Source organism: Esox lucius, chromosome 23, assembly GCF_011004845.1.
Source record: "Esox lucius isolate fEsoLuc1 chromosome 23, fEsoLuc1.pri, whole genome shotgun sequence".
Classification (NCBI taxonomy): Eukaryota; Metazoa; Chordata; class Actinopteri; order Esociformes; family Esocidae; genus Esox; species Esox lucius.
The window spans coordinates 3,732,374-3,755,722 of NC_047591.1; the positions used below are offsets into that span (position 1 = coordinate 3,732,374).

General features: G+C 41.7%; 1 protein-coding gene across 1 annotated transcript in view; it reads left to right on the top strand.

The window, feature by feature from the left end:
- pde3a (phosphodiesterase 3A, cGMP-inhibited) overlaps window positions 1-23,349 on the top strand; it is a 91,418-nt gene that overhangs the window by 59,147 nt on the left and 8,922 nt on the right. Inside the window, exons 3-13 of the mRNA XM_010899639.3 lie at window positions 2,389-2,546; window positions 4,230-4,357; window positions 4,637-4,862; window positions 5,898-5,965; window positions 7,066-7,250; window positions 7,410-7,550; window positions 8,531-8,642; window positions 8,917-9,021; window positions 11,000-11,220; window positions 12,108-12,311; window positions 15,017-15,178. Of these exons, the coding sequence (XP_010897941.2) occupies window positions 2,389-2,546; window positions 4,230-4,357; window positions 4,637-4,862; window positions 5,898-5,965; window positions 7,066-7,250; window positions 7,410-7,550; window positions 8,531-8,642; window positions 8,917-9,021; window positions 11,000-11,220; window positions 12,108-12,311; window positions 15,017-15,178 (1,710 nt within the window). The remainder of the gene's footprint in view (window positions 1-2,388; window positions 2,547-4,229; window positions 4,358-4,636; window positions 4,863-5,897; window positions 5,966-7,065; window positions 7,251-7,409; window positions 7,551-8,530; window positions 8,643-8,916; window positions 9,022-10,999; window positions 11,221-12,107; window positions 12,312-15,016; window positions 15,179-23,349) is intronic.

Below are 23,349 nucleotides of genomic sequence, written 5' to 3' on the forward strand. Positions count from 1 at the left end.
GCATGGGCATGCATGGCTTCCAGTGGCACCGGGTCACTAGTGTTTATTGATGATGTGTCAGAAAACAGAAGCAGCCTGGTGAATTCTGAAGTGTGTATAGGTGTAGTGTAATGACATATGTGTTTTGGAAGGTCTGTGAAGGTGCCGTGTTGTCTGGTGTCTCAACTCAGTGGGACATCCTAATCACACACCAATGGGCCTATATGCTTCCTGAAAGGAACAGACATACACGGTGGGGGTCAAGGTAGCCCCATCAACTCAGACAAACCAGGTGTGAGGATGGACAATTCAACAAAGTAGACTTCCGTTAGATTAACTGCACTGATGTTTGGTCTTTTAATGTGTGTCCCATAAAGGGATGAACTCTCCAATAGGTTTCAATGCTGTACATGTTATATATCATTTGTTACAGGTAAATGCTTACCAGATGAAGAATCCTGAAAGACCGTGTGTCTAGCTTTGGATGGTTATAATTGAATATATTTAAATGCATGAATGCCAGTTTCTTTGTTTTCATGGTTTTAGCCAAGGTGAGGTGATCCTATTATAGATGCAATGGGGGAGTGTGTAATCAGCCTGTCTGGGTGGGATAAGTAGAGAAGTTTGACTTAGTTCTGGGAGTCTATCTTTAACAGAAGTTCCTAACACACCTTTGTGCTGTAGTGTCTTAAATACTTATGGTATAATTAGTAGACCGTTAGGCTAGTTGGGAAGACGTTAAATCGTGTTAGTATGTAACTATGTTTTGTAATGTAATCTATTATTACTTGATTGGAATAAATTGTGTTACTTTGGAATATAGATTACTGCGGCATTCCTCGTTCATCTCCATAATCAAGCTCGTAGGGCTACTGGTAATAACACACATTAGTAAGTCTCAGCGACCAGACTTGGAGTCGCTGAGTACTGGAATTTTCAGAGCTGTTTGGTTAGGCCCAAGAACCTTTGAGTCATCCCTGAGTCGTTGGGCATAATTGACTTTATTTTAGACCTGGGAACACACGCCATTTTACTGTATGGTTCGTGTTAAACAACTTACACCTTATGGGAGCTTAAGATAACTGATACAGGCACATACACATATGTAAATCGAAGTGACCAGACTGATCGTCACTGAGTTCCAGGTTACTACACGATCCCTTGTCTTCTGGACTTGACTGATGAGGAGTATTGAGGATAATGTAAGCTGTGAAACATACAATCTTTTAAATGTTTGGTTTGTGACGAAAAGATTAGCTACCTTTACTAAGAACTTCCAGCATATCATGGTCTTTGAGGTTTTCGTATGTTTACAAACAATATGGAGTCAAATAATTAGATACTAAATTATCACGCAGGTCATTGATTCTCACTCTGCACCAATTCTTCCTACATGTCCACTTAGTTGCATTAGAAAGGGGTTTACCTCATTTCCCCATCCTACATAGGGATATATAATCTGTTCTGATTCAGCCAAATTCAGCAAAGTTGATTGGACGGCACTTCACTTTACAGATGGACAATGAATCAAAACGTACTGCGAAAGCAACCCAGGAGTTTTTTAAGACAAAGAAGTGGAATATTCTGCAAAGCACAGGTCATTCACCTGATCTCAACCCGATTGATCATGCATTTCACTTGCTGAAAACAAAAACTAAGGCAGAAAGACCCACAAACAAACAACAACTGAAGACAGCTGCAGTAAAGGCCTGGCAAAGCATCACAAAGGAGGAAACCCAACATTTGGTGATGTCCATGTGTCCCAGACTTCCATCAGTCATTGCCTGCAAAGGATTCTCAACAAAGAATAAAAAATGAAAATTTTATTTATGATTGTGTTAATTGGTCCAATTACATTTTAGCCCCTGAAATAAGGGAACTGTGTATGAAAATGGTTGCAATTCCTAAACGTTTCATATGATATTTTTGTTCAACCACTAAAATTAAAGCAGAAAGTCTGCACTTCAATTGCATCTCAGTTGTTTCATTTCAAATTAATTGTGGTGGCGTACAGGGACAATATTATGAAAATTGTGTCAGTGTCAAAATATTTCTGGACCTTACTGTAAACATTTGGTACGTTATACCAAACTGAGAATAATGATTCCTGCAGCCTCCAGAAGATTTCACCTGGCACCCATCTGTTTCTGCTGTAAAAAAGTAACACTTTTCCGACATAATGATTGCTAGGACTTTCCTCCAGGTCTACCATCTGTTGTGTTCCCCTCGCAACCGGAAAAACTGTCATCTGTCGACCTTATGTTCTTCTTCTTTTGTAAACTTTCGTCCGGAGTGGTGGCCCTCTGGTCTCATGTACTGGCTGTTTTTTATAGTAATGAACTGGAGAGAATGTGTTTGCCCGAAGATGTCCGAAGAGATGGGGCTGACCCACAGCTGTGTGTTTTGCAGCGTCTGAGACGGAGCCTGCCCCCCGGCCTGTTGAGAAGGATCTCCTCTTCATGGACAACCACCACATCAGCCACAGGTCTGCCTACCATAGAACCAGGACCTGTACGAAGGGACCGCTCTGCCAGTGTCAAAACCCTCCACGATAGCCCACCGTGCAGGTAATCTGCACTGTGTTCTTTTCTCTCTCACAAACCCACCCTTTCACATCAAGTCATCCCACACAACATGCCTGTTTTTCCCTTGCCTCTATTCTCTTCCTCCTCCTAATCAGCCACTGAAATCACGTCATAAGTTGCCATATTGACCAAAAAAACGGAAGTACTTAAAACTGAAGTACGTAATAGTGTGACAACAGAACTTATTATAAAACCTTTCCCTCTCCCTCAGTCCAGACTTGCTGCTCATGCTGGGTTCAGGATTTCGTATTAAGCCTAGCTGCAAACCTTCATTTATGGCCCATCACAATAGTGAAATATTAGACCTTTGATAAATGCGCAGCACTGGCATATTTTTCTATTCATGAATGATGGGTCATTTGGGAGTTAGGATGTCATGTGTGCATGTATGTTGGGGGACTGGTCTCTTTGTGTCTCCAGCCTTGTGCAGCTGGACTGCATCTGCACATAAAGACATCCAGCCTTCCTGCTTCCAAATCGTATTCTAACATTAGCCCCTTATGCTGCCAAGCAGATAATAACCCCTTTTTCAAGTGGTGCATATTGGCTCAGCATTGTCCAGGTTGGACAACCTGGACAATGCATTTAAAAATACATTTAAAAATGCAATTAAACATACAATTTCCCAAATAGGTTGTCATATAATGCTCTAGAGCAGTGGTTCCCAAACCTCTCCTGGGCCCCCCCCCCCCAGCCATTCCATCAATTAGATGTATCCCTGAGCTAGCACACCTGAATCAACTTATTAACTTATTAACAAACCCTTACCTATTGAATCAGGTGAGCTAGTTCAGGGCAAAAACTCAACTGTGAGATGGCTGTTGGGGCTCCAGGAGAGGTTTGGGAACCACTGCTCTATTGACTACTTTTGGCAGGTCAGGAGTCTACAAACTTTCCAAAACCTGTAGACAGAAGGCACTCTCATCTAATGTGTTGGTCTGGCTGACTTTCTGGTATAGCGAGTTGTTTGATAAACAGCAAATGGCTGGGCTTGTATCGGGGGATGCATGTCCTGATCTTCTACTCCCAAGCCCATAGGGAGTTGCAGTGTTGATACATGGACATACTGATGATTTGGTGATCTTGAATTTGAACCAAAAAGGGGGTAAAATATACACAACTCTTTGGATGAAGTCCATTTCCACTCTGTGTGTCATGCTCAGAACAGGCTGTGCCCTGTGGGGGAGAGTCTGTTGTTCAGACCAAAATTACATCCCTTTTGGTGGCTATTATTGGTTTTTCTGTATACTGTTTTAAATATTGCTCAAAGATCAGAGTTGAACAGTTAATCCTCAGGTCAGATGGGTATCTGCAGACTTCACTCTGGCTGCTTCCTGGAGACTGAACGTACAAGAATAAATGTCCCAGGAGATTTTTATCCCGTATGAAGTCAGAGTAGTCTAAAACCCTGCTGGGGTCACCAACCCGTAAAGGGGTCATGTTGTGTCCATGATTGTATTATGGAGATTCCTGGTCCAGCTGTAATGGGAAAATGTTTCCTGTCGTTCTAAAATAAAAAAAATCTTGGAGGGAAGTGGGAGTTGAACAGATGCTTTATATAACCAACAGAACGAATCCCGTTTTGCATAATAGCTTTCACAGGCTGCTTTCTTTTACTGTGCACGCTGATGGAGGTGTTGCTACCTTGTCTGATTTTCTTTCCAGCGTAGTGAACAGTGAGTCATGGAACAACACTGTCATGCTGACCATCTCCAAAAGTCGCTCCATGTCCGCCTCCTATGCCGTTTCAGCCACCTCCAACCACCTACACAACAGACGAATGACCAGACCAGGTATGTGTGTGTGTGTGTTCACCTGCACTCCTGTGTGTTTCTGCGTGAGGAGACCCTCAGAGAAACATAGATTGGTATCTGCGTCAAAAAACTGTTCAATTAGATTGATTTAAATGTCACTAAGCCATTGAAGAGATGTCACAGCTGTGAGAACCTGTTCTCTGTTCATTTGTGTGAGTTCGCTTGTGAGGAACTGCTCCTGGTTTGTATGAGCATGTGTGTGGTGTATGGGCACGTGTATCTCCTATTAAACTCCTAATTACGCTTTGTACGCCCTAGGTTACACCCCTTCCAACATATCACCTCTGGCCTCTCCCTGCCACTCCCCTCCAGTTCAGGGTACCCCATTGTCCAGCCCCACCACCAAATCCTGCTCCGTGGACCTGTTGGATCCTGTGGACAGTCAGGGAGAGAAGGCCCGGTCCCTGCACAGGGCCTTGACACATAGCATCAGTGCACCCAGCTCCACCACACCGCACTGGGGGCCACCAGCACTCTGTAGCAGGTAGCACATACACATATAGGCAGACAAACACACACACACATGCACGCTGAATCTACTAAATGTGTTATCGAAGAAGATTGTCAGTCAAATAACTATAATGTAAATACTTGCACATCGTGTATAAAGAAAACACAGTTTTTTTGCCGTCGCAGAGGTACCACAGACTTAGCAAAAATCAACCCGCTTACCAGGCATAAACGGTTAAACATTGTATTCATGGTCGTCTTGTGTAACGGTTGTTTGGCAGGAAAACTTGGAGTGAAGCTTGGTACCCAATTTTGGTGACTAGGAGATGAAATATTGTTTAATAGCGTCATCCCCGTTCGCTATCCTGCCATGCACGCACATCTGTCCTGAGTGCCTCGCAATGGGAGAGAGATGAGCAACTAGGTCACGTCATGAGTCTGCACTGAGACAGAGGGTCCACGAGAAGTATCTAGGAAAAAAAAAAAGCTTCCTCTGAGCTTGAGGCACTCGGACTGACGCCAAAGAGTCGCAGAGAAGGCCTCCGCTGTGATGTTCCAAGACAAGAAGCGACGGAAAAGGGAGAAAAAGTACAGGTCGTCTTTATAGCGCCAACACGATTTTCAGTTGTTATAATGAGTGATCTCAGGAAACCCATCCACTGCCGTAATATACAATGTTGTTGAGAGGAATCGGCGAAGGACGAGATGCAAGCCAGGACTGTGTTGTTCACATGGGGAGGTATTTGCATATCCGGATCTGTCCAGAGAGATAATGTATTTCCACCTGGTTCAGTTGGTAGAGATCGGATCGTGGGTTTAGTTGCATGGGACAGCCACACGTCTAACATGCATGTAAGTCACTTTCGGTAAATGGTCTGCTGAATGGCACCCTTCATTTTAAGACATTGTTGTTTTAGTATTTTATGGAGTTAGTGGACTCTTCTGCCTTTTAGCTGGCCTTGCTTCCTCTAAAGGTTCTGAATTATTCTCCTTTTCTCTTCTCATTACGTGTTAGTGGTTTAGCTGCATGTTTTGAATGCTGAGTTAGAATTTTCTCTTTCCCTCTCAGTTGTGGGAGACCATACAGTAAGCTGAGCCGTGGAGAAGGTTCCTTGGACAATGGGGACAGAATACCTGGTAAGCAGTAATTATTTTCTTAATTTATTCATATTATGTTAATTAACCAGATTGGTCAACTGAGAACCGATTTTCATTTTCAGTGACAACCTAGTTAAAGGCATTAAATTACGGGATGACAAGACAACACACCGAACCACATAAATAATTTAAAAATAAACACCAAAATACAATGAAAACAGCGAGACACATGCAGATCTGTTAGATGGATTCTGCAAGTGGGTTGATTGGATAGCAGCTTGTTTAGTTCTTTTTTGACAGAATGAGGTTTGATGAAAGCATGAAGCTTAAGGGTCTTTTGCAATTCATTGAAGGAGACACTGGTGGTAAGGTTTTTAACGGCAAGCTTATAGACCTCAACAGTTGAGCAGCATGTTTTATTAAGGGATACTGGGTGAAGTATGTTAATTTGAAGTGAAGGAGGGTAATATGGTTATTAAATGAGCGTGAGCAGTCAAGCCATGTACCAAGGTTTTCCTGGGCGTCGACATATTCAGGTTCAGGAGTGAAACATCCCTAATGAAAAAGACACATTTGGGGTTTTTGGTATTCAGTAGATGAAATATAAGAAGGCATCTTGGATGTTAATAAAAGATATGTTGTAGGGTGGGCAGCACAGTATTGGTTTAGGGCATGGGTGCTGATGACGGAGTTACCGGCTGCTGGTGACACCATTAATACACACAGACATTCGGATCGGCCCAAGAATTGAACCTGGAGGAACGCCCTTTGATACAGCCAGAGTTGTGGAGAGCAGGCCCTTAGATTTGACAGGTTGTGTACAGTCTGAGGATTGTTTTGAATTAGTAGGACAATAATCTAGCAGGAACAAGAAGTATTTATTATAGTGTGGTGGATTATTATTCCTGTTTTTTGCAAGGGTCGAAACATTTTGTTTAGGGAAACTTAAGTCTGATATAGGAAATCATGTCAGTAGCTTCCTCTTACACAACACTACACATTTAATTTCCTACTTGAGGTGATCAAATTAAGATCCCACATCTTTGTACGTCCTCCCTGTTACTGTTTCTATCTGCGAGGTCAGGGAATTGTCAACCTCCTAACTTAACAACCGGATTTCGCCTGATCTGTCAAATCAGATGACCCAACTGTGGCGTCGTCAGACTACGAGAGCACCTACGAGACCAACCACAGTGACAGCAGTGACTTTGCCCACAACGAGGACGATGGGGAGGGGTGCCAGAAGCCCTCGGAAACCCAGGACGGGTGCAGGTCATTCCAACCTGAAGGAATTGTCCTGCACCCTCTTCTGCCACCTCCAGAGGTACAGCAGGTTACCCAACACAACTACACTATTGACCTGTTATAAAACTATGCAGTTGATGTGAAGCTAGCGCTGACTCCAAACACCAGCTCATTCCTAAAAACTTGTATTACACTATTGTCCATAACCTCTTAAAATGGCCGTGACTGTGACGTCTAGGACACGCAGCCAATGTTGGCCCCAGAGCCTCTGGTGATGTTAGAGCTGGATCCTCTGATGTCTCAACTAAACAGCTGGAACTTCCCCATCTTCAACCTAGTGGAGAAAACCCATGGTCGGACAGGATGCATCTTAAGCCAGGTGAGAACTGATGTGCAGTTGGACGATTGTGTTCTTGCAAATTTTTGCGGCAGCTTGCGCTCTAGTGAGTGCATGAGAGTTGAAGGCCGGAGATTTCCTTCTTACCTGCGAGTAAGGATTCCGATGTAGACTTTAGCGAGCAGTGTGATAAGATCCAGAACAACATTGGATGTGCTTCAGAAGATCCATTGTATATTTCTGCATTTACTGCCTGCTGGGAGTTATGATGAAGCAGGGCCTTAATCACAAATTGGATACCCGGAAATTGGGGTGAAAAATCGAGTAACAGTTAAATAAAAACAATATATAAATCTGTCCCTAAGCAAGACATTTAACCCCAATAGGTCCCTGACTGCACACGTGCTATCCCACAATTATTACTGCTTTAAAAGTCACATTTTAATTTGAAGCTTGTTAAATTAACCACTAGGTGAATGTAATCTTTATCACATGAAGTCTGTAAATATAACGAGATGAGATAAAGGTTGGATCACACTGCCATCTCCTGGTTGAAACTTAATATTGGAATTTATATTGTACAACTGCATACGAGAGCACTAGCAGCATCAGAATCAACATTATTCACTAAGTACATAAACACATACCCAGAACATTACCTAGTGTAAAAACGTTCAGAAATGTAAAAAGGGACAGATTACACAAAATGTACTCAACACAATAAGTTCAAGATTACTTGAATAGTGAGTATATTCTTTATATGAATTTGCAGTTTATGTACACATTTACTGAATTGCTGTATATGTATGTATCTAGATTCAGGTAGATGAGCAGATATTTGAGTGCAGTTAGCAGTTTGGAAGTGTTTTGATGATGTGAGCTTATTTTATTGTCTGTGGGTGACATGCATGGGATAAGAAACAGCTCAGGTGGCTGGATTGTTTGGTCATGATTGACTTGAACTGCCTGCTGTGAAAAGATCAACCAAGTGGATGGGCTAATGCTTGTCCTAAATGTTCCAGGTTTCCTACCGCCTGTTTGAGGACACAGGACTGTTTGAGACATTCAAGATTCCTGTCAGAGAGTTCATGAACTACTTCTATGCTCTGGAGAATGGATACCGGGACATCCCATGTAAGCAAACATTACGAGTTGTGAATACTATTTTGTCAAGCACTCGGTAACATAAGAAGAACACATTCATTGGAAACCACTGTAAAAATTCATAATTGTGTGAAACGAAACGCTGCTTATCCTGTCCACAAAGGGATGTATTGGCTTTCAAAATGCAATCCCAGCTTTCCGGTTCCTTTGCCCTCCATTTGTCTCTGTACGGTCTGTGAGGTGTTGCTGCCCTCCGGTGGACTAGGTGTGTATTACAGATGTTGTCTCCTCTGTCCTCATGCAGACCACAACAGGATCCATGCCACTGACGTGTTGCACGCTGTGTGGTACCTCACTACCCAGCCTGTGCCAGGCCTGCCCAACCTTACAGACCGCGGATCAGACTATGGTGAGCAAGAAAACATATGCATTCCCACAAACACTATAGGACAGGCATGCAGCCAGCTTCAGGACCTATTCTGCCCCCACATGATTTCTCTTTTGCATTTTTTCGCTGTACTGCACCAAAACCTTCTAAGTGTTTTTCCCTTCAAAGGTAATTTTCAGACTGCTTTTTACAAACAGACTTGGTGTGTTTTCTTCACTTCTACATATGTGGCTGTTCAATCCTTTTTCTAATGGCTGTCTTGTACCTCTTCATCAGACATAGAGTTAGCAATGATTGGAGCACCTTATCGCCATAAAATCACGGTTCATATACATATCATGAGAAGCGCTGGACACATCGTACCGAGACTTAAATATCATATGTGGTTTCTGGTCCAAGCCTTTTGTTGCAAGCATATTCAATCCCTCGTCTGGGGCTAACTTAACTATGATTAAAAATACAATATTCTTTATTATGCATTTATGTATACATTAAATTTGCAACATCAGAATACAAATACAACAATTTGGTTGACATGCGGTACAGACAACTTGAAAGTTATTACACAAGTCGCCCATTAAAAAACAATTATTCAAAATCACCATGTCCATCCAAGCGTTTTTGGGCCTGAGTCTAAACTACATCCCACACAGCCAACTAGATTGGTAGCTAATGTGAAATGGCCTATTGTAATTTGATTGAAGAGCGTGAATGTGGAGTTACATTAGCAGGTCAATTAGCGGTTGGAGCATCTGACCTGTAACTGAAATGTTGCATTAAATCCCTCAAGATGAAAAGTCTGTCATTCTGTCCCTTAATAAACCAGAATTGCTACTAATAACAGCGTGTCAACTTGAAATGGTTGAGTTAGCAAGTAAAATTACAGTTGTTGTTCAGTTGACAACTAAATGAATTTCATCTTGGTTCCAGATGGATGTAGTTCATAGTCAGTGACAGCTGTTTATACTTCTATGTAGACCTGTTTCCTAGAAGCAAATCTCCCATGCTACTCTTCTCAGACACTGTGAACAGTATGATCTCAATCAGTCTGACCTTTACAAACCTGATGTCCTGGCAGGTGGCCTGCAGTACAATGAAGGCTAAAGTCTGTCTGCTGTAGGTTGTCTGTGTGGCTGGCTGTTTGCTGACGACCATGCCATCCTATGCAAACACTCACATGTTGGCGTCATGTCACTTTCCCAGCACCCGTGTGCACGTACAGTACAGTACTCACTAAACTAGCTGAATTTTGAGGTGTCCTCTGGAAACATAAAATGTACAGCTATGTGAAAAAGTAAGTACATCCCATGAAAATATGTCTTTTTACAATCTTTTAAATTCAACATTGATGACAGATAAAGTTAACCAGTTCTGGCTCTATCCTTTTGGGGGTCCTGAGCAACATCTTTATTTGGGGCCTGCTTTCCCCTAGCGGCTGTGGGCTTCCTAGCACCCTAATACCCTAGGAGGTGTTTTGGATCATTGTCCTGTTGCAAGTTCCATGTTTGGTTCAGCTTCAGCTTTTTGACAGATGACCCCACATGGTTCTCAAGAATTCTCTGGAGCGATATGGAATTCCTGATTGACTCACAAGTTGGACAGGGCCTAGCAAAGAGGAAAAGACAGAACTAACACAAGAATGCAGTTGAACCTTTAAGTACCTTATGCCGGTATTCATAGCTACTATCTCACACTGATTGTGTGAATATAGAAGCTTAATATTAGTAGATTCTGTGTCTAATGATATCATTCTAATTGCTTTGAAATGGCTTTTTAACCCATATCAGACTCATGACCATCAGTAATCCTTTTTCTGTGGGCCTCCGATAGGTCTTTTGATCTTGTCATGTCATGGGGTGTACTTACTTTTTCATGTTACTGTATCCAATTTCGGAATACGTTATGACACCCAACAAACTTCTCTTTTATTCTAACCCTTGTGTGTGTGTGTGTGTGTGTGTGTGTGTGTGTGTGTGTGTGTGTGCGTGTGTCTGGCCAGACTCTGACAGTGGGCTCCTCACCCCCAGCCATCCTAGCCAAGCAAGTCACACAGGGTTTCTGGTTTCGAAAATGTCTGGAGTTGTGGAGGAGGGCTACGGCAGTCTGTCTGGCCTCATCCCGGCCCTGGAGCTCATGGCTCTCTATGTGGCAGCTGCCATGCATGACTATGATCACCCTGGTCGGACCAACGCTTTCCTGGTGGCCACCAGCGCTCCTCAGGTAGTGATCAAGGATGGGAAGAAGGAACATGGATGGATGGATGAATGGGTGGGTCGGTGGGTGGATGTGTGAACAGGAAGAAGGAACATGGATGGATGAATGGGTTGGTTGGTGGGTGGATGTGTGAACAGGAAGAAGGAACATGGATGGATGGATGGGTGGGTCGGTGGATGGATGTGTGAACAGGAAGAAGGAACATTGATGGATGGATGAATGGGTGGGTCGGTGGGTGGATGTGTGAACAGGAAGAAGGAACATGGATGGATGGATGGGTGGGTCGGTGGATGGATGTGTGAACAGGAAGAAGGAACATTGATGGATGGATGAATGGGTGGGTCGGTGGGTGGATGTGTGAACAGGAAGAAGGAACATGGATGGATGGATGGGTGGGTCGGTGGATGGATGTGTGAACAGGAAGAAGGAACATTGATGGATGGATGAATGGGTGGGTCGGTGGGTGGATGTGTGAACAGGAAGAAGGAACATTGATGGATGGATGAATGGGTGGGTCAGTGGGTGGATGTGTGAACAGGAAGAAGGAACATGGATGGATGAATGGGTGGGTCGGTGGGTGGATGTGTGAACAGGAAGAAGGAACATGGATGGATAGATGAATGGGTGGGTCGGTGGGTGGATGTGTGAACAGGAAGAAGGAACATTGATGGATGGATGAATGGGTGGGTCAGTGGGTGGATGTGTGAACAGGAAGAAGGAACATGGATGGATGGATGGGTGGGGTGGGTGGATCTGTGAACAGGTGGGGGGTGGATGAATAAGAATTTGATCTCAGGTCATGAAAATAAGAAAACCAAGAAAATTACAACTGAGATGCACCAATCATATTTAATTAGCAACTAACATAACTCTCTCCGTGTCTCCCTCTGTAGGCTGTGCTATATAACGACCGGTCAGTGTTGGAGAACCACCATGCTGCATCGGCCTGGAACCTGTTCATGTCACAGCCAGAGTACAACTTCTTGTGCAACCTGGATCACGTTGAGTTCAAGCGCTTTCGTTTCCTGGTCATCGAGGCCATCCTTGCAACTGACCTCAAAAAACACTTTGACTTCCTTGCAGAGTTTAACGCTAAGGTAAACATTGCATCTATGGCTGAGGTTCTGTGGGGGGGGGGGTCTGTTTTTGTATTTATTTAACCTTTTTTTATTGAGGCTATACCATTGCTTTTCTAAGAGAGAAAAGGGCCAACATTTCTGAACCAGTTTCAAAACACATAAAAAACTTAAAACACAAACACTTCAGTTAAAAACATGATTTTACACATTGAGAAAGGGTGAGGTGGTAGAGTAATGTTGTGGTGCAATTTTCAAATCAAATTGGCAGCCCTTCATTGACCTATATAATTTTACATTCACGTAGATTTAAACTCAACCAGAAAAGGAACCAGGCAAGCCTAGTTCAGCCTGCCCAAGATTAGAAAGGATGAATATTGTTGTTCCTGACTGGTTTTGTTTCGCAGTTTCCTATGGGGCAGACTATGCCTTTAACCATTATGCTATAGCGGGAATGCAACTTTTACCTTAGCCATTAAATATTTGCTGAAATAACGTGAAAAACAGGATTTTTTCCCCTCACTTTCCATTCATCAATTTGTGGGTTCACAGGGGTCTTGGACGCTGGAATTATTTACACAGTGAAATGTGGGCGGATAGTCTAGAGGAGCGCATCATTAACTGGTTGGCAATCAGGTGTGAACATCCTGACTGGTTTTGTTACCAGGGCCATGTGGGGGACATTGCTTTATCTAGTGTCCTGTCTTCCTGATGGGATGTTAAATGGCTGTCCGGAATCTCTCTGTTCCCATTTCCAAAATGTCTCTAATTCTAACACAGCTACATATTCATCCCCCGGCTTGGAAATGGCTCATTCATGCCCTGTCCTCTACCTGTAAATATTCCCTAGGCCACTGCTGTAAATCAGTGTTTTCAATCCTGGTAAAATCACAGTGAATAAACAAATGTTATGGATTTGTTCTCCTCCAGCGCAAGTGCTGACAAATCCTGCTTCAGAGAGCTTGTAATGAAAATGGTGTGACAAGATGTGTTTTGGAGGAAACGTCTCAAACCTAGGCTCTAGAAACCTACTGTAGAGTTGTGAGAGTCCATAATCACAGATTTGACATAATGAATAAATAATTTTGTAAAAAAAGAGAGAAATACTAAAAATAATGCATATAAAATACTATATATCGTCTGATCTGGAATGCAGTCTGATAGCGGGAATGCAACTTTTACATCAGCCATTAAATATTTGCTGAAAACGTGGAAACGTGAAAAAAAAACGGAACTAAAGTGTACTCTTATACAAAGATTACTGTAGATGGTTAGATAATAGCTATAAAGTCTACCTATAATAATAACAATGATTCCAATTACTCCATAGCTGGCTCGTTTCAATAGAAAACAGTAACAGTATAAAAGGGTCACGTAATACAATTCTTCTCTTAAATATATGAGATTCATGGTATTCGCGGGTGATGATGAAGTACATACTGTTTAGTATATTGTAAGGTAGTATGCCAGTATTTGGACCAATTGGGACATACTACCTCATCAGAAAATTTTCATCTCGACATTAGATCATTTTGTCACGCCTTAACAGCATGCCAAGTTTTAACCACCATTAATCATTCTGTTAAACTGACTAACGTTTCTTACCAAGTTTACTTCCACCACAAATAGCATCTATGGCTTTTATTAGCCAGTAAATAGGCCTACTAGTATCTACTTATTTCTAGTCATAAGAATTGAGCAATTGCTAGCGAGACTGAAGATGAACTTAACACTGCCGAAGCTATTTCATTTCGTGGCATTAGTTTTTCTTAAATTTCTGAATTACATTGATACAATAACTATCAATTTAGGTGACGATAACTGATTATTTCAAGTGAAGAGAGAATCCTCCTGTGCAAGGGGTTGTGATCTATAGGCTATTACCCAAAAAAGCATGCAAGGATGCGTACTTGAAAATCCACCCGAAATAGAAATAGTTTTATTTTAGGCAGACTATAACGTACTATTGAAGGTTATAGGCAGCAGTTTTTGTCTGTCCTGAACAAATCCTAATGCATAATTCTTCATGCCTGCAGCAAGACTTGAACACCGGTCGCTTGCATGGAAGGCCACGTCTCTAAACACTACACTAGTTAACAAGGGTCAGTCGGTTAGTTACTCAATCACTCAGTAAGAGACATTCGCTCTTCTAGGCCGGCTCCGCTTACGCATTTTAGCAAAAAAAATAATTGCAGTTCATTCTGAATGGAAGTGTCAGTTAACTAAAAACCCTGTATGTGCCTTTGGCACTGTCAACAAAAACACATTAATGGGAATTGCACGGCGATAGTTGCCATTTGTCCAGCCGGAGAATGGAGGTACACAGTTAAAAAGAAGGCTGTCTAAAAATGGTCATATAAATTTAGTGTAAACCTCATAGAGGTTGACAGTCTATATCAGTGTTTCCCAATCCTGATCCTTGGGACCCAAAGTGGTGCACATTTTAGTTTGTTTTTGCCCTAACACTCACACAAAAACATGCACCCCTTTGTGTCCCGATGACCAGGATTGGGAAACACCGGTCTATACCATATAACATAGTGTCCCCTGTTTGCCTATTCAGGCTTTTAATCAAAAGGATCCATATTTTCTCAATGGTAGTTACTTGTATGTATTTTAATGAATTGGCGATTGGCCAGTGTCCTTTTACTTGTGTGCCGGCCAGCTTAAAGAACCACAAAACATTCAGGGTCTTCATAACCCCTCTGTTTCCTCTATCCTTCCAGGTGGGCGATGACGGCTGCTCTGGCATCGACTGGTCCAATGAGAATGATCGATTACTAGTGTGTCAGATGTGCATAAAATTGGCCGACATCAATGGCCCCCTGAAAAACAAGGACCTACATTTACAGTGGACAGAGGGTATCGTCAATGAGTTCTACGAACAGGTAAGATCCAAACCCTTTTTCCTACAAGCTGATGTAGAGCTGAAACACAAGGACCTACAAGATCTACACACCCTTAGTGAAAATGTTAATGTAATGGCTGAAATCAAGATTAAAATCTCTGTTCAATGGCGGCTTGGGTAGAGAAGATGCTGAATAGACAGCAAAATAAAAATCTATAAAAAGATTGATGTGTTGTGGAACCAGAAGCTGGAAGACCGTCACATTAAATTGCATCACAAACTATAAAAATGAAATGGCAAGAAAAGTAGCGATAATTACACCAGTGTGTCACGTGATTGTCAGATTATTTGCAAATGTACCTGAAAAAGGGAAGTATTATTTGTCTCCAAATTTAATTGTGGTTCCACAAGAATGCAAAAAAAGTTGCATAGGTGGAAGATAGGCGGGCCTTACGCGAATGGCTACATTGGCATAAAGATAACCTAGCTACTGAATGTCTTTAGGATTTTTTCCCTCACTTTCCATTCATCATTTTGTGGGTTCACAGGGGTCTTGGACGCTGGAATTATTTACACAGTGAAATGTGGGCGGATAGCCTAGAGGAGCGCATCATTAACTGGTTGGCAATCAGGTGTGAACATCCTGACTGGTTTTGTTGCAGGGCCATGTGGGGGACATTGCTTTATCTAGTGTCCTGTCTTCCTGATGGGATGTTAAATGGGTGTCCGGAATCTCTCTGTTCCCATTTCCAAAATGTCTCTAATTCTAACACGGCTACATATTCATCCCCCGGCTTGAAAATGGCTCATTCATGCCTTTTCCTCTACCTATAAATATTCCCTAGGCCACTGCTGTAAATCAGTGTTTTCAATCCTGGTAAAATCACAGTGAATAAACAAATGTTATGGATTTGTTCTCCTCCAGCGCAAGTGCTGACAAATCCTGCTTCAGAGACCTTGTAATGAAAATGGCGTGACAAGATGTGTTTTGGAGGAAACGTCTCAAATCTAGGCTCTAGAAACCTACTGTAGAGTTGTGAGAGTCCATAATCACAGATTTGACATAATAAATAAATAATTTTGTAAAAAAAGAGAGAAATACAAAATATAATGCATATAAAATACTATATATCGTCTGATCTGGAATGCAGTCTGATTGCTGAGCATTGCCTCTGCTGATTTGGCACAACACAATTTCCTGATTTCGTGGGTGGTACAATTGGATTAGAATTTGATTAATGGTGAAAATAGATGTTTTACCCACTCGTAGAACACACAAAGACATCAAATTGACAAATCGAAGACATTTAAATCTGAACGTGGTTTATCCCTGTTTTGTGAGCATCTATTATTTTTTGCAGGAAAACATGCAGCCAAGAATAAGGTTGAAATATGTTTTTTCAGAATATTGTAGCTCTTGTAGCTTAGGCATTAAAAAGTTATTTCACTAGCTTCTCAATAAATAGCCTTGATAGTATTGCATTATTCTGTTCTGTGGTACAATTACATCCCTCCTTCAGATGACATTGACACTTAGGAAGCTATTTCTGTACTAAAGTCCTTCACCATTCTGCTCAGTGTGAAGAGGTACAGGTGCCTGGCAACAAAGCCGCCACTCAGCAGTAACAAAGTAACTTATTTGTCAGAGGCAGATGGGTGCCAGGCAACCACACAGCTGATCTGTAAAGTAAACTCTTATTTGTCAGAAAACTATGAGCATGTTGTCTCCAGCAACTGCCCAACCTCAGGGTAATGTAGGTAGAACTGACTCCCATTCAAATTAAGATTCTGCAAAACTCTGCATGTTAACTGTAATATAGACCACAGCTATCAGACGATCAGCATTCAGGATTCAATCCCCCCAGTTTATAAGAGACCAGATAGCACGGTTATGACATCACATCACTTTTTACTTCTCTAATTGCGTTGTGTCTGTTTCATGGGTTACTTCTGTGGCAACAGTCTCCTGTTTGGCATGCGAAACAGAGGTAGCTACTGCCCTACACAATGAACCTTTTCAAAACAAAGTGTCAATGCGGTAGAACGATAAAGTGTACCGAGCAATAATGCTGAGATCACGGCAAAATTCAATTGAATTAGCATCTGTAATATGCTGTCTATAGTTGAAGTTAATAAAAAACAAGTTCACTTCTTGGCGTCATAGTGGACAACATATAAAATATCCCTCTGATCACGTTGCCTCGCGCACCTACCTACACAGACACCTCTCCCAGAACAAATGTAACGTGCAGTTAGTGAACAAATCGTTACTTTTAGAAATGCTCTGCAGTGAGCGAACTACTCGATGTGCTCATCACCCTCGCAGCTCTCGAGTAAAACCCTTCAAAATAATTGTGTTGAAGCAGCAACTAGACCTACTGTAGTTTGAATGTATTGTATGCCTACACATACATGTTTCCAAGTCTAAAACATATCAGCAATAGCCCCCTATTCTAAACAAGAGGATTGTACTGTACATGGAGTGGTGATTTGAGTTTTCAATTTGTTTGCCGGCAGTGGGTCATGGTGTGCATTGAACGACTCAAATATTTGTCAGTAGAACATATGGAATTAGCCATAACTAGTGCTTTTTGGCCAAGATGAAATCCTGCATTCCAAAGCACAAGGTATTTACAAAAAAAAAGATGATGATAATCCAAGAAAAAAAAATGAATGTTCTATTCAAGGTCATTGCTGTAAATGAGACTTTGTTCTTGGCATACATATCTTGGTAAAATAACGGCAAGAAACTGGTTTACCACCTATAGGTATAATTGTGTTCTTAACAAAAACAGAGACTGAACTCCCAATGCTAGTAGCCTAATCATAGATTAAAGGGATAGCAAATTAACTACAGTGACCAGAAATGAAGTGTCCTTAATAGTAAAATATAACAGCCTCATCCCAAAAGAAAGGACATTACATATTGAAAAAAGGACAAGTGCATTGTCCATTTAAAATAAAGTTTGCCTAATTTGTCACAAGAACAACATGTAAAATATTTAGTGCAATAATCTACCAAACCAATACAAATTTGTCTAACTAGCGCACATATTTCTCTTCAACAGTGACATCAAAAGAACACTGCTCTAGGCTGCAAATGCAACTCTGAAAATTGTTGTAACAAAACTACATTAGTCACCAAAGGTTACACTACACTACACACTCATAAACCAGTTAATAACATGCCCTTTCAAAGATAAGTGGTATGCATCATCTTTTACTTTTCCTTCTCTATAGCATAACTTTTCATAACTACATACATGCATTTCACTTAGCTTAGCGCCATAAATAGCTGCTATTTTGTTCTGTTGTATTTCAGGCAGAGAGATTTCTGTCTCCTGGAATATTGTAGCTCTTGTTCTGAGCTGTCAGTTAAAAAGGGACTCTGCTGGGAGTCTGACTGGCTAAAACCAGTAACTTGGAAAGCTGTTTCTGAATTATGATTTTGGATTATGAATGCCATTAGTTCTTAAATTAGACAGATCAGAAACAGATGGAGACAGAGAAAAAGAGGAAGTGGGATAGGTGGAAGCAAGAACTGAAAACCCAAAATCTGGAGTATTTTTTCCCACAATATACACACTGTAAAACAGTTACTGTATGTTCATGCATCTTCAAACCCTCTTTTTTATGCTTTATAATGAATGAAGTATTTTATAAGACTGGTTGTGATATGCAAGTGTTACTTATAACAGTTTACACTCATAACACATTTAAAATGTTACTTAGCAGGACCAAACGAAAATCGGATTACCAAATGTCTGTCTGTTTGAATGGCATTAACCCTTCTGAGCACACTGCACATTTCTCTGTCGGGTGCTGCAAGCGTTCACCTGTCTTGCAGCCCCATGTGGTGGAATGAATCAGGATGAACTGATATCATAATCGTTTTACAAAAGGATGTTTGGTGATAAGACTCATTCCAACAATTCCAACATTTAAGGGCAGAAACAAATACAGTATCCTGGAATGCTTGTGGTGGACCTTTTGCCAAAACGGTGAAATTAAACAAAGCATTTGATAAATGGTCATATACATCAGTGTTCAACATTAAAATAATTTTAAAAAAGTATCTAATTCTGCATGTCGGTGGCAGTTAAATTGCCAATAGTTTTAGTGTGTTTTGAAGCACTTGGTTCTAACGTTGTGCTGTGAAGTGTGGAATGGTGACCATATACAGTCCATACAACATCCTCCAGTCAGTTCCCTTCCAGAACGAGCACAGCTGATATACTTAACAAATGGGGGGATTAAAGATTATTCTGCTGTTTAATTCAGCTGGCTTACTTCTGGAATACATTGAATAACTGAAATAGTTGGTGATACTTGAGAGGTTTTGGAAACACTGTTCTATTCGTTGGCCAGCGATAGACTGGAATCAGGTGAATTTTTGAACTGCATTTGTTCTTCTGTTTCTCTATTAGTAATGTTGATGCAATACCCATCAACGCCCTGGCACTGACATAGCAACAAATGAAATGCATAGTGCAACGTCGGTTCAAACTGACATTCTCTTTTTTTGGTGTTGTTGTACTGCAGTGTGGAGCTGACCTACTTATGTCACCAGTGACAGTTCTCATTCACACAGCAGGAACACATCACAGAGCGCCACACTTCAACACACTGACTGGCCTATCCCTAGAATTTCAAATTGAAATTCCCGCTTTTTTATGGAGAGATGATCAGATTTTCACTTGGAATGTAGAAAGTGGGTTTAAAAGGCACAGTATATCACTCAAGAGTGATAGGAGTGTCTACTGTGTGTAGAATCAGCGCCACCGTGATTGGCTTTGCAGTCGTCTTGTTTTTGCTCATTTCGACAAAGCCTCGTCCTGATATCTCACTCAACGATAAATGAGAAATCCAAACCCACGTTCAAATGTCAGATCTGCCCCGTGTCTTTGAAGAAAGAAAGAGATCGAGCTAGGGGAGAGATAAATGGGGGGGAGGGGGGATAAATACGGGGGAGGGAAAGAGATAGAGGAAGTGTTGTTGTACTGCAGTGTGGAGCTGACCTACTTATGTCACCAGTGACAGTTCTCATTCACACAGACAGTGATACAACAGCAGGAACACATCACAGAGTGCCACACTTCAACGCACTGACTGGCCTATCCCTAGAGACTGGGAACACGCACACAGGAGATCCCGCACAACCACAACAAACACACACTAGGGTCTGTATTTCTGGAGTATTTCTACTGTCATTTCTATTTCCTTACTTTTGAGCTGAAGATTCTTTTAAATAGGCTCTTACATAAACATTTTCCTGTTAGTCTACTCTTGATATTTACAGAAGATGTCACATAACATTTTAGTAAGATTCAAATCCTGGCCTTTAAGGCAACCAACGCTATATTTTTAATGATCTGAGCCCTGCTCACTGGTTTTTGTTGTTATTTTGGCTTTCTGTTTGACACTGTTTTTTTGGTTGAGGTATGCCCCTCTATTTTAGAGTAGCACCTCTCTCTCTCCCTCTCAGTCTCTCTACATTTTGCACGCTAATTTCAGTCCACTGAACAGGCTGACGAAAGCTCCTAGGTTACTATGGCAACTGGAGACCCTGCCTGATGCAGCCCATTTTGAGTGTTTAAGCCCCTGATGTCATAAGATGCATAAATGTACCTGTATCCTAATATGCATCACTTCTGCGTATGGACATATACATCCAATCAGTCTGTTAATTCTGGTCCTATATATGGCATTGTAGGTTTCTGCCTGCTTGATTGATGTGTGGTTTTTTTCTTGACCCACTTTGAAGCTTTGATTATTCAGTGGTTGATCCGACAGGCTCTGGGCACTGGTGCTGTTGGTTTACCAGACCAGAGACTGAGGCTGTCTGGTGGAGATCAGATTGAGTGTTATTAATATTTAGAGGTTTTCTTCAATCAGTTAGAATATAGTGGAATGTTGTTTTTCTCTCTCGAAGGGAATTCGATTTCATTCTCTGATAACTGTGACTCCCTTAGCGCACTGCATGCTAGTTTTCCTTGTTTCATTGGCCTTTCAATTGATTGACTATCTCAGCTAGTAAACTTAAGATGAATAAGATAAATGAACCTGCTTATTGTAAATCAATGCATATTTAACAGGTGGTAGGCTAGCTTGTCTATTGGGGTGCTTTTTGGTATTATACTTCTGTAGAAGGGTGAGACAGTGAAGATGCTGACCTGCCACACAACCTGACTCATTTTTATTTACCCGTATTTGTCTAAGAACACTATCTACAGCAATGACCTGGAGTCCGATATGGGTTCATTGCCTTGCTCAGGGAACGAACCACAGGTTTTTCACCTTGTCTGCTCTGGGATTTGATCTAGTTATCTTTCAGTTACTGGTCAGACGCTTTAAATCTTAGCATAAATGCCCATTCTAAAGATCTGAGGTCTCAATAAAAAATTATATATTTTCATTGGCCTTTACTTCGACAACAACTTGGTACGTTGGACAGTTGACACTGGTTGGCAGGGCAAGACTCTTATATTCACTCTGTATGCCTTTCCCAAGAGGATGGTGACTGCAGTAGAAATGCTCCGATCTGTCACACACTGGCTGCACTTCGAACCTCTGTCCTCATCCTTCTTGACAGGCAAAGTTGTAACATAGCTCCTCTCTACCAGGCAAAGACTGTCTAGTTGTCATCTTGAAATTTGCCATAAATATTACTTTTAGCCCTGAGTGAAATAAAGAGTAATTGAATGGGCTTGAAGCTGCTATATTTAGGGATGACAAACTGTGATGAAAAAAGTTTTCGGACCTCTCCAAATATTTATTTTGTTAAAAATGTTGAGTGACAATTTCGGCTACTTTTTGAGGCTGACCCCATTCATTTCCCTTCTTTGTTTGTGTGTTTGAGAAGCTTGAATCTGGGCTGCTGTTTGCGTTGACACCTGTGCTGCAAAATTATCAGTTAAATTGGAATATATATTTAAGGATTGCTGCAAGCCTTCCACCTAGGCATCTGTACTAGGCCATTTAGCTTTTTCCTCACAACTCTTCAAACCTGGAAATTATGAGTTGGGTGAGTCTTGCTAACCCACGTGATATCTCAGACACCATTGGCACCTATTAACTAAACTTGAACATATCCTTGTTCATTTTCTCATTAATGCAATTATCTAATCAACCAATCACATGGCAGTTGCTTCAGTGCATTTAGGGGTGTGGTCCTGGTCAAGACAATCTCTTGAACTCCAAACTGAATGTCAGAATGTCAAAGAAAGGTGATTTAAGCAATTTTGAGCATGGCATGGTTGTTGGTGCCAGACGGGCCAGTCTGAGTATTTCACAATCTGCTCAGTTACTGGGATTTTCACGCACAACCATTTCTAGGGTTTACAAAGAATGGTGTGAAAAGGGAAAAACATCCAGTATGCGGCAGTCCTGTGGGCGAAAATGCCTTGTTGATGCTAGAGGTCAGAGGAGAATGGGCCGACTGATTCAAGCTGATAGAAGAGCAACTTTGACTGAAATAACCACTCGTTACAACCGAGGTATGCAGCAAAGAATTTGTGAAGCCACAACACGCGCAACCTTGAGGCGGATGGGCTACAACAGCAGAAGACCCCACCGGGTACCACTCATCTCCACTACAAAAAGGAAAAAGAGGCTACAATTTGCACGAGCTCACCAAAATTGGACAGTTGAAGACTGGAAGAATGTTGCCTGGTCTGATGAGTCTCGATTTCTGTTGAGACATTCAGATGGTAGAGTCAGAATTTGGCGTAAACAGAATGAGAACATGGATCCATCATGCCTTGTTACCACTGTGCATGCTGGTGGTGGTGGTGTAATGGTGTGGGGGATGTTTTCTTGGCACACTTTAGGCCCCTTAGTGCCAATTGGGCATCGTTTAAATGCCATGGCCTACCTGAGCATTGTTTCTGACCATGTCCACCCCTTTATGACCACCATGTGCCCATCCTCTGATGGCTACTTCCAGCAGGATAATTCACCATGTCACAAAGCTCGAATCATTTCAAATTGTTTTCTTGAACATGACAATGAGTTCACTGTACTGAAATGGCCCCCACAGTCACCAGATCTCAACCCAATAGAGCATCTTTGGGATGTGGTGGAACGGGAGCTTCGTGCCCTGGATGTGGATCCCACAAGTCTCCATCAACTGCAAGATGCTATCCTTTCAATATGGGCCAACATTTCTAAAGAATGCTTTCAGCATCAATGCCACGTAGAATTAAGGCAGTT